At 43.8% G+C, this 13,650-nt stretch overlaps 2 protein-coding genes across 5 annotated transcripts in view; one reads left to right on the plus strand and one right to left on the minus strand.

The window, feature by feature from the left end:
- The first annotated feature begins 53 nt into the window (after positions 1 to 53).
- On the plus strand, positions 54 to 10,482 carry LOC144128658 (ras-related protein Rab-30-like). The gene is made up of 5 exons (XM_077662237.1): positions 54 to 541; positions 669 to 767; positions 847 to 930; positions 2,365 to 2,548; positions 7,001 to 10,482. The coding sequence occupies exons 2-5, from the start codon at positions 681 to 683 to the stop codon at positions 7,270 to 7,272; spliced, it is 627 nt and encodes a 208-aa protein (XP_077518363.1). The 5' UTR covers positions 54 to 541; positions 669 to 680; the 3' UTR covers positions 7,273 to 10,482.
- Positions 9,468 to 13,650, minus strand: part of OtopLa (proton channel otopetrin-like a) — a 69,327-nt gene continuing 65,144 nt past the window's right edge. For all 4 annotated transcript variants that reach the window (XM_077662234.1, XM_077662233.1, XM_077662235.1 and 1 more), the window contains one exon: positions 9,468 to 12,503. In XM_077662234.1, the coding sequence (XP_077518360.1) occupies positions 11,566 to 12,503 (938 nt within the window). In that variant the 3' untranslated portion in view covers positions 9,468 to 11,565. The remainder of the gene's footprint in view (positions 12,504 to 13,650) is intronic.

Here is a 13,650-nt window from a genome sequence, read left to right on the forward strand (position 1 = left end):
CCACAAATGACTAAAGTTTTTCTTCCCATTTAGTACAATACACTTGATTTGCTGAATAGCAAGCTTGCAGCCAACGCAAGCGAAGTGGTAGATGTCTACGTGTGGTGTGTGCGTTGGAATTCACATTTTAGCAAGATTCTGAGAGCCGTGAAAGGGTTCGTACGTCACTCTCTAGACGAAATCAGCTGATCGAACGCTCCACCTTGCGGTTGCGGATCGTTGCGATAGGCTGGTGCCGCTGGTGCCTCACAGTGAACGAAAGTCGCGCAGTGGTTGCAGCTGAATCAACATCTTGTGGAAGCGAATCGCTAATCTTTATTTTGTGTATACCTCGTGGACGCATTGCAGTTGCCCCGCAGTTCTCTGTCTGCGCAAGAAAAACGATGCAGCGATTAGGCAGTCGAGCGTGACTCCATGAAAGAAGTGGAGGTCCACCATGTGAAACCGAGCTCTGTACGTTGTGTTGGGCTGTGTCTTCCTTGTCAGAAGCGTGATTTCGCAAGCATTCGAGATGCGGGGACGTTAAACACAATCAGATCTGGTACGTACCTCTTTCAGTGGTAACTTGCTGTAGCGTTTTGTGCTGTGATGTTCGGAGGGGAATTTAGTTCCCGTTTCTTCTCCGAGTTGGGTGCTAACGGATCTCGCAATGCTGCGCTCATTTGCAGACGGTTGAAATCATGGAAGATTACAAGTTTTTATTTAAGGTCGTGCTAATAGGCAACGCTGGTGTTGGGAAAACATGCCTTGTCCGGAGATTCACGCAGGTAACCATATGGACTGGATACGCTTCGCACAGTTCCAAAATTGCCGGTGGCTGACAAGTTCCTGTTGGCTGCTTTTCAGGGTCTGTTTCCTCCGGGGCAGGGGGCCACCATTGGCGTCGACTTTCTCATCAAAACGGTCGAAGTGGACGGTGAGAAAGTAAAAGTAAGTTATGCGTGACCATCGTCACACAAACTAGAATGGTGTTCGCTGTAGCCTTGTGCTCACCGGATGCGATGCAGTACTGTGCGCTATGGTAATCGCCGACATGACTGCTGAAGAAAATTTGCCTCTATTTGTCTTCCTGGCATACAAGTGATGTCCCCTAATTCCATTAAGATTGGCGCGTGTGGTTGTGGCTGGTGTAGTCGCAGGAACAATGGTGAAAATTGGAAGAATGTGCTGGCGCATAATCTGCCGAGTTATTGTTGCGGGCGCTTATCGAGGTTTCCATTACTGCACTTGGTCAGCTGTTCCAGTGGTGATTATTTTGCACACAGAGGACTTTCTTCCACTGATTCCTGCAACACTACCATTACCCAGTGCTCAGGAGTTGACTGTCAAAAGATGTCCTGATGTAAACTGTTATTCAGTATGATACAGCGCGCTCTGCAGGTCACTTTAGTACAGTTTGTTGTACTGGCTGGCTTGCAATGCCACATATTTGTCCTGTTTGCACATCTTCCAGGTTATGAGCATATGATTAGACTAGACTGGCTAGGTTATATAGTTTGGTGCCCTATGTTCTAGGCATTTTAGCATGCACAGAAGGGGACTAGCTCCAGATATGAAAGCAGGAACGTATGCTTGATGCCTCTTCTTGCCAAAAGTATTGTGCAAAATTGTCTGCTATTTCTGATTTCCTCTCCATGATGAAATAACTTGCTTAAGCAAGCATGTTGCTGAGTACCTAACTATGGTAATAAATAAAACAAGGCAAGAGACATGAATGTGGAACCAGCAGTATTCGGCGGTCTTTGGGATTGCAGAAGACTCATTCCTAGGCTTTGCTTAGTTTTTTTATCCATACAACAGCTCATGCAATGTCCTCGGGACATAATTGCTATGGTTTGGGAGCATACCATGAGCTCAACATATGCACCATGTTTTAAAAGCATTAGACAGAAGAAAATACTGATAAAGAGACAAGGACAAAGAAACCAGGGACAGTACGAGCCCATTGATGTTCTGCTACCACCCATTGTGTTGACCGCATTAGGAATCTTGTTGTAGACAAAAATACCCAAGCTATCAGTATATTATGATGCCCTGGATTTTTCCCTGTATGACCTCAGCATGGGGAAATGTGTCGGCTCCAAGAGGCACTCATTTTTATTCATACGGCTAGTTTTTCCTGTCTGATTGGGTTGAGTGTTCTTCAGAATTGCTTGTTTGTTAACTGTGGCTGTTAATAGCAAATTTACCATCTTGATCTTTTTCTGGTCTGTCAATAAGGCATTCATCATATGCTACCAATGCAAATTTATACAAAAATATAGATTACTTTTTTCTCATTGTGGGTTACTCATTGCTTCCATATATAAGGCGGTTCTGTTTGCTTTATTATATACAGAGATTTGTTTCATTCTTTATGTGCAGTTGCAGATATGGGACACAGCAGGACAGGAGCGATTTCGTTCAATCACTCAAAGCTACTACCGCAGTGCACATGCTCTCATTCTTGTCTATGACATCAGCTGTCAGCCAACGTTTGACTGCTTACCTGACTGGCTGAGAGAAATAGAACAGTACGCCAGTCCAAAAGTCCTGCGGGCTTTAGTAGGTAAGACTGCATGCTGTAAACATGATATCTTTTATTAGATTCCCTGTGGGGCTTGTCTGGTATTTTACCTATTGTCCTACGATATGATTCTTCAATGAATGTAATGTGAAATGGGCATCTTCTTTGGACCAGTTCATTGGGCATCCACTGTAACATTCAACACTTCATGCATGCAAGTGCACCCTTTTGTTTGTCACAAACTGACCTCAGGCACTACTGTTAATGGAATGATGTAACTCCTCGAGAACAGCTTTAAGGCATAGTTGGCACGGTGTGGTGTCTGCTGGAAGCGTTTTCACTGAGAACAAGTGCTCAGATGCAAGCTATGTGAGTGCCTGTGCTGCTTGCACATTATTCCTGAAACATGCATGCATCCCCATGGTGCAGTATTTTCTGAAGGTCAAGCATTCTCATTACTGTGTTTGATTTGTCGATGACTGCACATACATTTGTCTAAGTCTGTATTGTTACATGTTCTACCAAGTTGGATATCGATTGAGAAATGCAGAAGGCAGGGGTGGAGAATAGGTCGCACTTGGAGGGAGCGGTCCCATTTAAACCATGTATTTCTTTGACTTTTTTCGGCGAAATGGTGGAGTTCAGCATTGTTTTCCTGTGTAAACTTTCTTGCCTCCTAAATTTGCCCTTGACAGAGGAAAAGGGATGACCCTTTCAAAACACTCATCTGCAGTGCTATGACTATAATATTAATGGGTGCGTAAAATCATTTTATTTCTGACAGTTGTTAGCCCCAGCTGTGTGGTCATTTGATGACTTTGACACCTTTTAGTTGGAGTGTTTGCATTTCATGTGGCTGGTTGTCATTTTGTTGGGCTTTCATGGCAGATTAGCCATATGATGAGAGGCAGCATGCTTCATTGTTCCAGTGAGCCAAAGTGATAGCATTCAAGTGATTGGCGTCATTTGTGCTTCGTTTAGTGCTATTATCCGAGATATCACCGGAGTGGAGGGCCATGCATCTACTAACATTTTTCATCATTTTCATTGCTTAGGAAATTGCCGACTTTGCTAGAAGTTCGCAAAGCTAAGGCAGCAGCAGAAGCTGTTTTTTTTTCCCAAAAAAATGGGAATCCTAATAATAGCCAGTCATTTTAAAACTTTCAACAAATAATCGCTACTGGAGCTTACATCCATACTATTGCCATTTGTCGAGTCACACCAGCTGATGTCAACATAATTGACACAGATATGCTTTGTGAACTGTGGTCGAGCTTTGCTTTGAGTGTCTTAAACATGATTCCCCCTACTTTTTTTTTTGTAAAAATAAGTACATAAGCAATCAGTTAACATGCTGCCCTAGTAGGCATCATAATAAAATGAAACATTAATTTTGAAATTCCCGCAGCTTGAGGTCTTACTGCAAATACACTTTTGAGTGGATTGGGAAGAATGTTGCACAGTATTCATTTTCACTCACCTTAACCCATATATGCAGAAACTTAAAAAATTGAAAAAAAAATATATTTTTTAATATACGATGTTTATTTCACTTCACTATTCAGAATCATCTTTTTGTCGGTGGATATATTTTTCCTAACACCGGCTTTTGAGCCATCCTGCAATGTAGGATACTAGGCAGATTCGCCTGTTACACGTGGTAAAGCTTCAAATATTTGATATTGACTTTAAAATCACATTTCTTATCATGAGCAGTGGTTTCCTTATGACAATGCGCAAAAAAAAAATTTGTTTCTCTTGCAGACTACAATGTAGTTGATGTGCTCGAATTTCAGATTCAAAATGGTGTCCAGAGAAGACAGATAGATTTTTCTGAAGGCACCCAATGCGCAAAAACGAACGCACACAATACAACCTTTGCACAGAAAAAGTTTAGACCCTCTTGAACCTACGCCGGTGGGCACAAGCATTTACACAATAAACTTTTAGAGTTGCGGGCGGAAAAATGCGGTCCCCTACGTGCAGGACGCTGGGCATATAAGGATTAAGTTTCAGGTTGAGAGAGATAGAGAGAAAAAACTTTATTTTATAGCCAAGTTAAAAACCGTCCTGGTGAGAGCTTTTTAGTTCAAGAGCCCTCTGGTTTTCCCCAATTGGCCAATTTGACCGAAATTTTATTATTGATTTATTTTTTTAACCCTCAGGGCTTCATCTTTCGCATGACAAAAAATTGCAGCAAAATATGATGTGCAAATTTAGAAAATGACTCTTTTTTGTGTGTGTATGTGTATGCTCATCGAAAATTGTGAGCGAATCATGCTTTTGGTGGTCCTGGCGCATCATGAAATTCGTGAGTTTTCAATGACTGAGCATCACCATATTGGTATCATCATGAAGAGCTGAGATCAGAAGATCAGAGCTTTTGTTGCGCAATGCCGCATTTCTCATACCAAAGGCAGCTTACGAAGGCAATAGATGAGCCATACAAGAAAGGTTTATTTTCTCAGCTTTCACTTTTCTGCAATTGCTACCACTCATCCCTTCGCTATTTCATAATAGATGACAGTGGAATGATTCTGTTTATTTCTCATGAATCTCTAGACGTTGAGGGGGTCGATAAAGCACTCGATGTTGCTATGTACACGTGCAGTAGTTTTTGAAAGTTATCTTTGTAATAAACTTTTTCATGCATGCTGGAGCTTTAACTCGTATTTCCATAAGTACTGGCCATCTAAGTATAGGAACCAATAGCTTTATTGCAAAGAACAGGGGTTTGCAAACATCATCATCATCATCATCAGCCTGACTGCATCCACTGCAGGACAAAGGCCTCTCCCATCTCTGTTCAGTTCAGAATAAGTTTATTGTTTCAGCCGGCCCCCCTACCTGCCCTCTCCGGCACGGCAAGCAGGCCTCCGGGAGAGGTGTAGGGGGTTTATATACTACTAGACTAACACTTAAGTTTAAGTGGTGCTGCAGCTGCCACTTGGGTCAGTTCTTTTTGCACCCTGGAATCCGGTCTTTTTGATGCTTCATTCCATACTCTATCATCTTCATATTTGCTTTTTCCTGGAGCTTCTTCGCATTTTCTCATGATGTGATCCATGTCGGCCACTCCTCCACAAAAGATGTATTTTTCTTCTTGGCTTAGTGCCTTTTCTTCTTTCTTTTTGAGTTTGGTCCATGCCCTCCATCTTGGGGAGGGTAGTTTCCCGCCTGTAGTCTTCCATCTAGCTTGCACTCTCTGTAGCTTAGCTCCTTCTTGTGTGGAACGGGCATCCTTCTTCTATCCTCCCTTTGCTTGGCCACCTTCTCTCTTGGAGGAGAGTATTCCTCTTCCACTATCTTGCTTGCAGAGAGTGCTCGTCTTGATAATACTAGACAAGTAGTTCTGTCTGCGGTTTCATTGCTTGGATCCCCAGATTTTGCTGGGGTCCATGTTATTCTAACACGTCTGTCTATAATTGCACCTTCTATTACTTCGGCCGCTTTCTTTCTCCAATTAACCCTGTCCTTTGCCAGCTGCGCCCACCCATCCTGCAAACTTCCTAATCTCCTCCGCCCACCTAACCTTCTGCCGCCCCCTGCTACGCTTGCCTTCTCTTGGAATCCAGCCTGTTATTCTTAAGGACCAGCGGTTATCTTGCCTTCGCATTACATGCGCCCCCAAGCAATTTCTTCCTCTTGATTTCAACTAGGATGTCATCAACGCGCTTTTATTCCTTCACCCACTCTTCCCACTTTCACTTCTGGTGTCTTAACGTTATACCTATAATTTTTTTTTCCATGGCTCGCTGCGTTGACTTGAATTTAAGCTGAACCCTTTTCGTTAGCCTTCACGTTTCTGCCTCGTAGGTGAGTTCCGGAAAGAGACAGCTGTTGTACACTTTTCTCTTGAGGGATATTGGTAAACTGCCATTCATGATCTGAGAGAACCTGCCCTAAGTAGATGCATTCCTTTACCACTTCCAGCATTTCGCTGCCAATTATTAACTGCTGTTCCCTAGCTAGACTGTTGAACATTACTTTGGTTTTCTGCGTGTTAATTTTCAGACTCAGCATCCTGCTCTGCCTGTCTAACTCATTGAGCATGCTTCGCAATTCATCTCCTGTGTGCGAACATGCTGGCACGAAAAACATGTGGACGTTCTCTTTAATTATGTAATGCCTCGGGGATGACTTTACAACGGTGTTAATAATTTCTTAGCCATTATAGAAGCTAGCTTCTAAAAACAAAGTTCTGAAATCAGCATACAAAGTTACGTATATGTGCCAAATTTTGTGACATTTCATGCTTAAATAACTAAATAAATAGATGGGGGAGTGAATGAATAGGGCACAGATCTGGTGTGGTCATCCCAGGTGTAGTGATAGTGTGTGTTTGTGTGGGGGTGTGACTGAAGGCACTCGTTATGTTTCTCCTATGCTTATGTGAGACAGAGGTGCTGATAGCTTTTCCAGCCTCTCTGAAGGAGCTATTCGCACATTAGTTTGTACTACAGATGTGCGTTGCGTGTTTGCTTGGCTTACTAGGTAACAAGATTGACCGTGAAGACCGGGAGATTCCGCAGCACATCGGTGAGGAGTTCGCCCGTCGGAGTGACATGTACTTTGTGGAAACGTCAGCCAAGGAAGCCGACAATGTGGACAAGCTGTTCACTGAGATCGCTGTGCGTCTGACAGCGGAGGCACGGGCCACTCATGCTCGATACTCTGGGCGGCCGTCAACCACGGCCGACTCGCTGCCAGACTTGAAAGAAGCTGCTGGAGACAAAGGGGACCATGCTTGCTGTCGCATGTTATGAGCATTTTGTGTCACACATGCACACGCTGTACAGGAATCGCCCTGGGTGTTGGGGAGCATAGCTCAGCTGGCTGGGTAAGGACATAGAGCACCACGTCTTGGAGGAGACCCTCAGGCGACTGCAGTGAAAAATGGTAGCAAGACACATTGCGGTGTCTATTGTGGGCTATCATGCCTGCACGAGATGCATCGTGGTAGAGGCGACCATTTAAGCTATGCTCGAGTTTGCATGAGGGAGCCAGTGTCTCTTTTTGCACTTTATTTTTTAAATGTTTTAAAGCTTTGAACGCACTCTGAGTGGACTCCAAATTTTTTTTGTTTCTTTACATTTCATCTAAACTCATTCAGCGATTGCTGATTATTTCAAGCCTCACAATCGCAAAACGATGTCTGTTTTTTTTCCTGCAAGATCGGAGAAAGGTTTTCAAGTTTTCGAGTTATTTTTGGTGAAAAGGTGTTCTAGTGCTTCCTATGGTACACCCAGAGTGGTGTCCCAAGCACTGGCACCTGCCGGCAACCTTGGCCGCAGCACTATTTCCTAAAGCAACATAACTACGACCGAACAAGACACTGCATGCTGTGCTGCAGCCGCATTGAGAGTCTCCTTCATACATTTTCTCTTACCTTTATGGTCAGTACTGTGCTCTGCCACAACTCCCTTCTCATTTTGCTAGCGCTGCCGCCCGTATGTTTGTGCCCTTTTGTGCAATCTTTGTTGCAGTGATTGTGTAGGAGTGTTATTGTAGGTATTATAAGCTTGAAAAAGGTGTGGCTATGGGCCTGTGGTTAGTGCACTGTTCTTTCTTTTTTTTCTGGCCATCACAGCAGGACTCCTTAGATGGTTGACAAAACTTCACATCTTTTCTTTTGTGCATCAAGTCCAGGCCTCTTTTCAGTGCGACTGTTGTCATGGTTCATCATTCTAGACTTGGCTGACCCTTTCTCGGCTACCAATGATTGGGACAAACATCAACAGGAGTGCCACTTAATTCAACCATAGCCTACTGCTAAAGTGTCATTGACACTAGATTTACCTGCCTCAGCTTCTTCAAATACTGCACATCTTTTACCAACATTTGCTACTCTCATTAAGCTGTTTTTATGGATAATTACATGCTGCATTTATTTTCGTCACTCTCCAACACTCACGCTTTGCTTCATTCAGTATGGCAACATTTGCTTGCCACGTTCTGTGCAGGATCATCAGCACCAGGAGTGGTGCTGTCTGTTCCCGACTTGCCTCGCCAGCCTTTTTGCTAAACGGCGGCCAGCACTCGTCATTGTTTGACGAGCTTTGCGGTATGTGCTTGTAGTGAATGCATTGTAGGTTGAAATTCATCAGAGCTGTACTGGTGCTCGGTAAACTCTACAACTTTGCCATGTTGAGGAGAACTCAATCTGACAGCTATAACTTCTCATTCTTCGTATCACAGTCCTGCGGTTTATCATTGCATTGTAATGAAGGGCTGTACGTTAAGGTTGTGTTTCTTATTTTTATTTTCGGTTTTGTGTACCGCGTTTTTTGAAGATTTCTGGTACTGTCGTAGAGAGCCCCCTTATTGGCATAGCGTTTTGCTCAAGAACTGCAAGAGTTCCGAGCAGCACATGCACACAAGTGTTTTGTGATTTATCGTTTAGTTTTTCAATCGCTGTCATTGCCTATCTAAAGAAACTGCTCATTTATCACTCTTAGCTTGTTGCTTTGAGGCCGTTTCAGATCTTTAGAGCACACGAATGTTACCCTTCTTGTCAACTGTGCTGTTGTTTTCTGTACCTGCAAGCAAGGTTTGTGCTTTTCCATGACAAGTGTTTTCCAGAATACAGGGCAGCCGTTCGAGAGAGTTTTTGAAAAAGGCATTTCAGATCCTTGGATGATGACAACTCTGCCAAACACTCCTGAGCCAAGGTAGCATTAAGGAATTGTGCAGGGTTTTTTTTTAGAGCGTCCTATTCAACAGGGCTGTAGGAACAGAACGTCCAAACTTTAATGTGTGAAAGGTGTAAGAGTGTGAAAGAGTGAAGGAACTGTGCCTAATCCAAAGGCAAACGACGTCTGTTTATTCCAAAGAGCATTGCTTTTTTACATCACTCGAAGCTAAAGCTTAACTTTTTCTCCATGGTTATCAGCAGGAAGCTGTATGTGAGCCTGGACATTAAGTAGTTTAGTACTGCAGAAAAATGCCAAATCTTTTTAACTGGATCAAACAAGGAATGGTGCACGATCAGTTCTTAATTTGATTATGTGTCAGCCTATTAGAAGTTGAATTGCAACTCGCGACACGATGACCTACACAATACCGCACGCTACCATATGCTATCACTTACGTTAGTGTCCTCGAGTTGCAAGCTCAGATTATATCGTCTCATTAGTTAAAGCTGCTCATTTTGTGGACTGTAGGCTTGCCTGGTGACCTCTGCACCCGAGCAGAATTTGAGATGGCAATGAGACTTTGAACATGACAGTCTTTTTGGCAGCTGTGATATTTTTTGTTGTGTTTGTCAGAAAACTGTAAACAAGCTCCCGTCAGAACTGCTAGGTTTACTGAAGTTGTTTGTTTTATGGCGTCGTATCATGCTCAGTACTATCAGTCCAAACCTGAAGGGTTGTTTGCATCTCAAATCAGCGTCGTCTTTTAGTAGACTCCAAGTCATTATGCTCTATGAAAAATACTTTAATTTTCTCTTATGGGCCTAAGGCTGTCTGTTGTTTTTAGGTTGTGTTCTTTCAACATCATCTTTCAAGCTCATTCATCAGCTGCTCCGACATTTAATATGGTAGTCAGTGTGTTATATTGAGCATTTACTTGTTTTAGACATTCCGCAATGGTTAAGGCAGGCCTTTTTTTTCCAAGAATTAAATTTTTCTGCTTATTTAGTTGCTACAGTGCTCCCTCCATTTATAATGCAGTGCTTCACTTGTGTGTGTCGCAAAGCATCTTGTATTTGAAAGCTGTCCCTTAGTGACAGCTGCATTCTAAAGGTGGAAATTTTAGAACAAGCTTTTTGCTTTCAACACACCCCATGTATACATGCAAACCTTAGCAGATGATGTATATAGGCGCCCCACGAGATAGTTCCTTTGCCACTTTTATTTTCTGGCTTCTACCACCACTGCACTGTCCATGAAGCAGTTTAGTGACCCAAGTCTATCATATTTATTTCTGAAGTTGTGAACTTTTTATTTGATGAAATAAATATTTTAAGTCGCTTATGTGCCTCGTACTCGCATTTGTTGCTTTCAGGAATGGCCTGCCTTCTGATGACGAAGGTTAAAAAGTATAGTGGAGTGGTTACATTACCCTCGCACAGTTTACTCTTAATGTGCAAGTTTCAGCTTTTGAGTACATGCACAAAGTGGTCTATTAACAGCCTGTATGCACTGAATGTGTACTATGGGCATAAATTTAAATGTAGATGAACAACCAAAATGGTGCCAATTATTATGTACTATTAGTTGCATGTCATACGCAAAGCATGACTCCTGTCATCAAAAATAACCTGTGCTCGCCTTCCCATATAAATGCAAAAGATATTCTTGTACGCATAAATTTCTAGTGTCCGTTCATGCCCATAGTATGATGAACTTATGTATCCATACGGCAACAGTTGATGGTGTTCACAATAATATTAGAGTGTTTCAGTAAAAACAATGGCCATTTATTTGTTGTACGTCTTTATTATGGAGGCAACCCAGTGCACATTGGGCAAATGAGTAGCACTGATGTCGGCATGAAACGCGCATAGAGGAGCATTGTGGTACCTCTGTTGTGTGCCACTATTGGCAATGATACATGACTTAACAAGTGGGGGCACCATCAGTTAAAATAATGGTAATATGTATGTACAAGGACACATTGTGTTAACCATATATACATTTAAATGCAGTCTTTCTTTGTTGACCATAAGAAAAATACCTGTTTTTGCAAATTTCATGACAAAATGACGAGCAGTGATATGATGTTGATAATGAGAAATGGGCTTACACTTGCTTCATGGCAAGGAAAGGCTAAAGTGAAGGCCATGCATGACTATCAGACATTCACAAACAAAAAGAAGCTGTTTGGTGAGGACTACTTCCATGGAAGAAAGCAAATATACATGACATCGAACACCAATTGATCAAGGTTGCATTTGTGTGGTAAAATGCCTATAGCTAACATCAAAGAGGTGTGTAATGCCTGCTGTCATATTTCAAGCAACAATTCACTTTTGTTTGCCATGAATATAGGCTGCACAGTACACAGTGTTTTGGCTTTATACGGTACTTGAGTATTTTCAACCCTTAGAATTTGGCTCAGTTGCCCATGTTCCTGTAAGAGTTCTTCCATACCTCAGCAAATGTCACGGATGAGTGGAACCGGTAGAAGATGCTGAGGGGCAGTGACGCCCGTATGATGACTGTCCAGGCCATGAACCCATAGAAGCCAAGCTGCACAGGGCTGGCCTCGACCTTCTGCTTCTCGAAGGTGTAGATGATCCACAGCGTGAGGTTTCCAATCAGCAGGAACGTGATCACCTGCCTGCCCGGCTTACTGTGGTCGTGCTCCGGCAGGTACGTCATGCGGCAGGTTATGTCCGCGATGAAGAGCGACTGCATCGTCACCTGGACGATAGTCAGGATGCTGGTGACCATGACCAGAAGGTTCGGGATGTGGTCCTTGGGCAACAGGCTGCCCGCTATGATGCCAAACATGGCATAAACGTACAGTCCAAACGCGGCGACGCTCAGGAGGATGCTTCGGAGGTGGTCTTTCCGATCCGGGTGGAAGCGGAGAGACTTTATGCGGAAGAAGCCGATAGTAATGGCCCCGATGGTCAAGACCTTGATGCCACAGTGCGACAGGTCGGACAGGTAGATGGCCAGCATTGCGTACCGCTCGTGCTGGATGAGCACGAAGAACACGATGAGGCAGATCGTGGAACACACGAGCACCAGGAGGCCGAAGAAAAGACCTTTGCTGGAGCCCGTGCAGTTGACCTTCGAGCCAGCCTGAAGACTCGACGTCCGCGAAATACCGTCGTCGTGGCTGTTCTCAACGTGGTACACAGGGTCCTTGCCGATGTTCTTCCACATGACGTACAGCACGGCGGCACTGATGAGGCTGTACTCGACGATGAACGGGTAGAGGAAAGGGGACGAGTCGGACACTATCGTGCCCATGATGTCTTGTTTTTCGCAGGGGTTGGTGAAGTTCTGAGACGCATTGTCCTGAGTGAGACGGCTTCTCTGCACTGCAAAAAAAAAAAAAACAAAAAAAAAACAATGGCCATTAGAGGCATTTCCCACAACGGAAGCAAAGAAAAGGAAGAAGCCAAGTGAGCATCAAATGTGAACCCTCTCCGTATAGTGTACTAGTCTAGTACAGATACTACAGATGCCTCTAGGGTAATGGCATGATGTGAGCCTCTTGTAAAGTCCTTTCCTTTCTGTAAAAATTCTTAGACATTCGAAACAAAATGCCATTTTGGAAAACTAACACTCCTTGTTCATCAATGCATTCGTGCTGCCGCCGAAAGGGCAAATTTATGCTGCTCAACATGTTCCATTGAGTGAAAAGCATGTGAGGAATGACAGGCAGTTTATTTCCCTATAGTTCTTTGTGTCATAATTCATTGGAAAGAGGTGCTTGTTTTAACATACATGACGGGAAGCCAACAGTCACTGAAACCAAGGAGCATAGAAGATTTCTTTGTTTATTGTAATTTTTCATCAATGAGAGATTGATGTCGAGAAAACAAATTATTAACTACAAATCGGCTCATTCTAAGCTCGTGAAGAGAGCTATTGCAAAAAACTGCATCCGCTCTGCTCTAGCCAAGTCGTGTGAGCATCGAGTCCGGGAGAGTGTCCATGCCCAACTAAGGCGTCTGGAGAAGGCAGGTTTCCAGAGAGAAATCGTGGCCTCAGTGGTCGAAAGCCAGATTAGCGAAGTAAAATCTGGTGGACGGCACAGGCAGGTGGATAACACACGCCCGCAACAGCGACCTGTCGTTGTGCCTTACTGGCACAAGGTCTCGCACCGCCTCAAGAAGGTCGGGGACAAGTGCGGCGTCCGTGTAGTGTTTTCAGCTCTGGAGAAGCTGGGACGCCTGTGCCGCCTAGTAAACGAACCCAAAAAGAGGTCTGCCTGCAAAATTAGGCACACCAAAGCCCTCGTCGACTGCAAGGTTGGCGTGGTGTATAACATCCCTCTCGCCTGTGGCAAACGCTACATTGGACAAACCGGGCGCTGTATCAACGAACGCTTGCTAGAGCATCGCAGGACAGTAACTTCGATTAGTGGCGGAGGTCATTTAGCTGACCACATTCGCCGTTGTTCGTATAAGCCAGCATGCAAGGCGTTTTTGGAGGAAACAAGTGTGTTAAGAAAGTTCAGGA

Source organism: Amblyomma americanum, chromosome 4 (genome assembly GCF_052857255.1).
Source record: "Amblyomma americanum isolate KBUSLIRL-KWMA chromosome 4, ASM5285725v1, whole genome shotgun sequence".
Classification (NCBI taxonomy): Eukaryota; Metazoa; Arthropoda; class Arachnida; order Ixodida; family Ixodidae; genus Amblyomma; species Amblyomma americanum.

What these genes read in the sequence shown, in the direction of transcription:
- LOC144128658 (XM_077662237.1), top strand. Translation starts at nt 681, where the DNA reads ATGGAAGATTACAAGTTTTTATTTAAGGTCGTGCTAATAGGCAACGCT. An exon ending in TGGACGGTGAGAAAGTAAAA is followed by an intron (nt 931 to 2,364) that starts GTAAGTTATGCG and finishes CTTTATGTGCAG; the next exon opens with TTGCAGATATGGGACACAGC. An exon ending in AGTCCTGCGGGCTTTAGTAG is followed by an intron (nt 2,549 to 7,000) that starts GTAAGACTGCAT and finishes TTGGCTTACTAG; the next exon opens with GTAACAAGATTGACCGTGAA.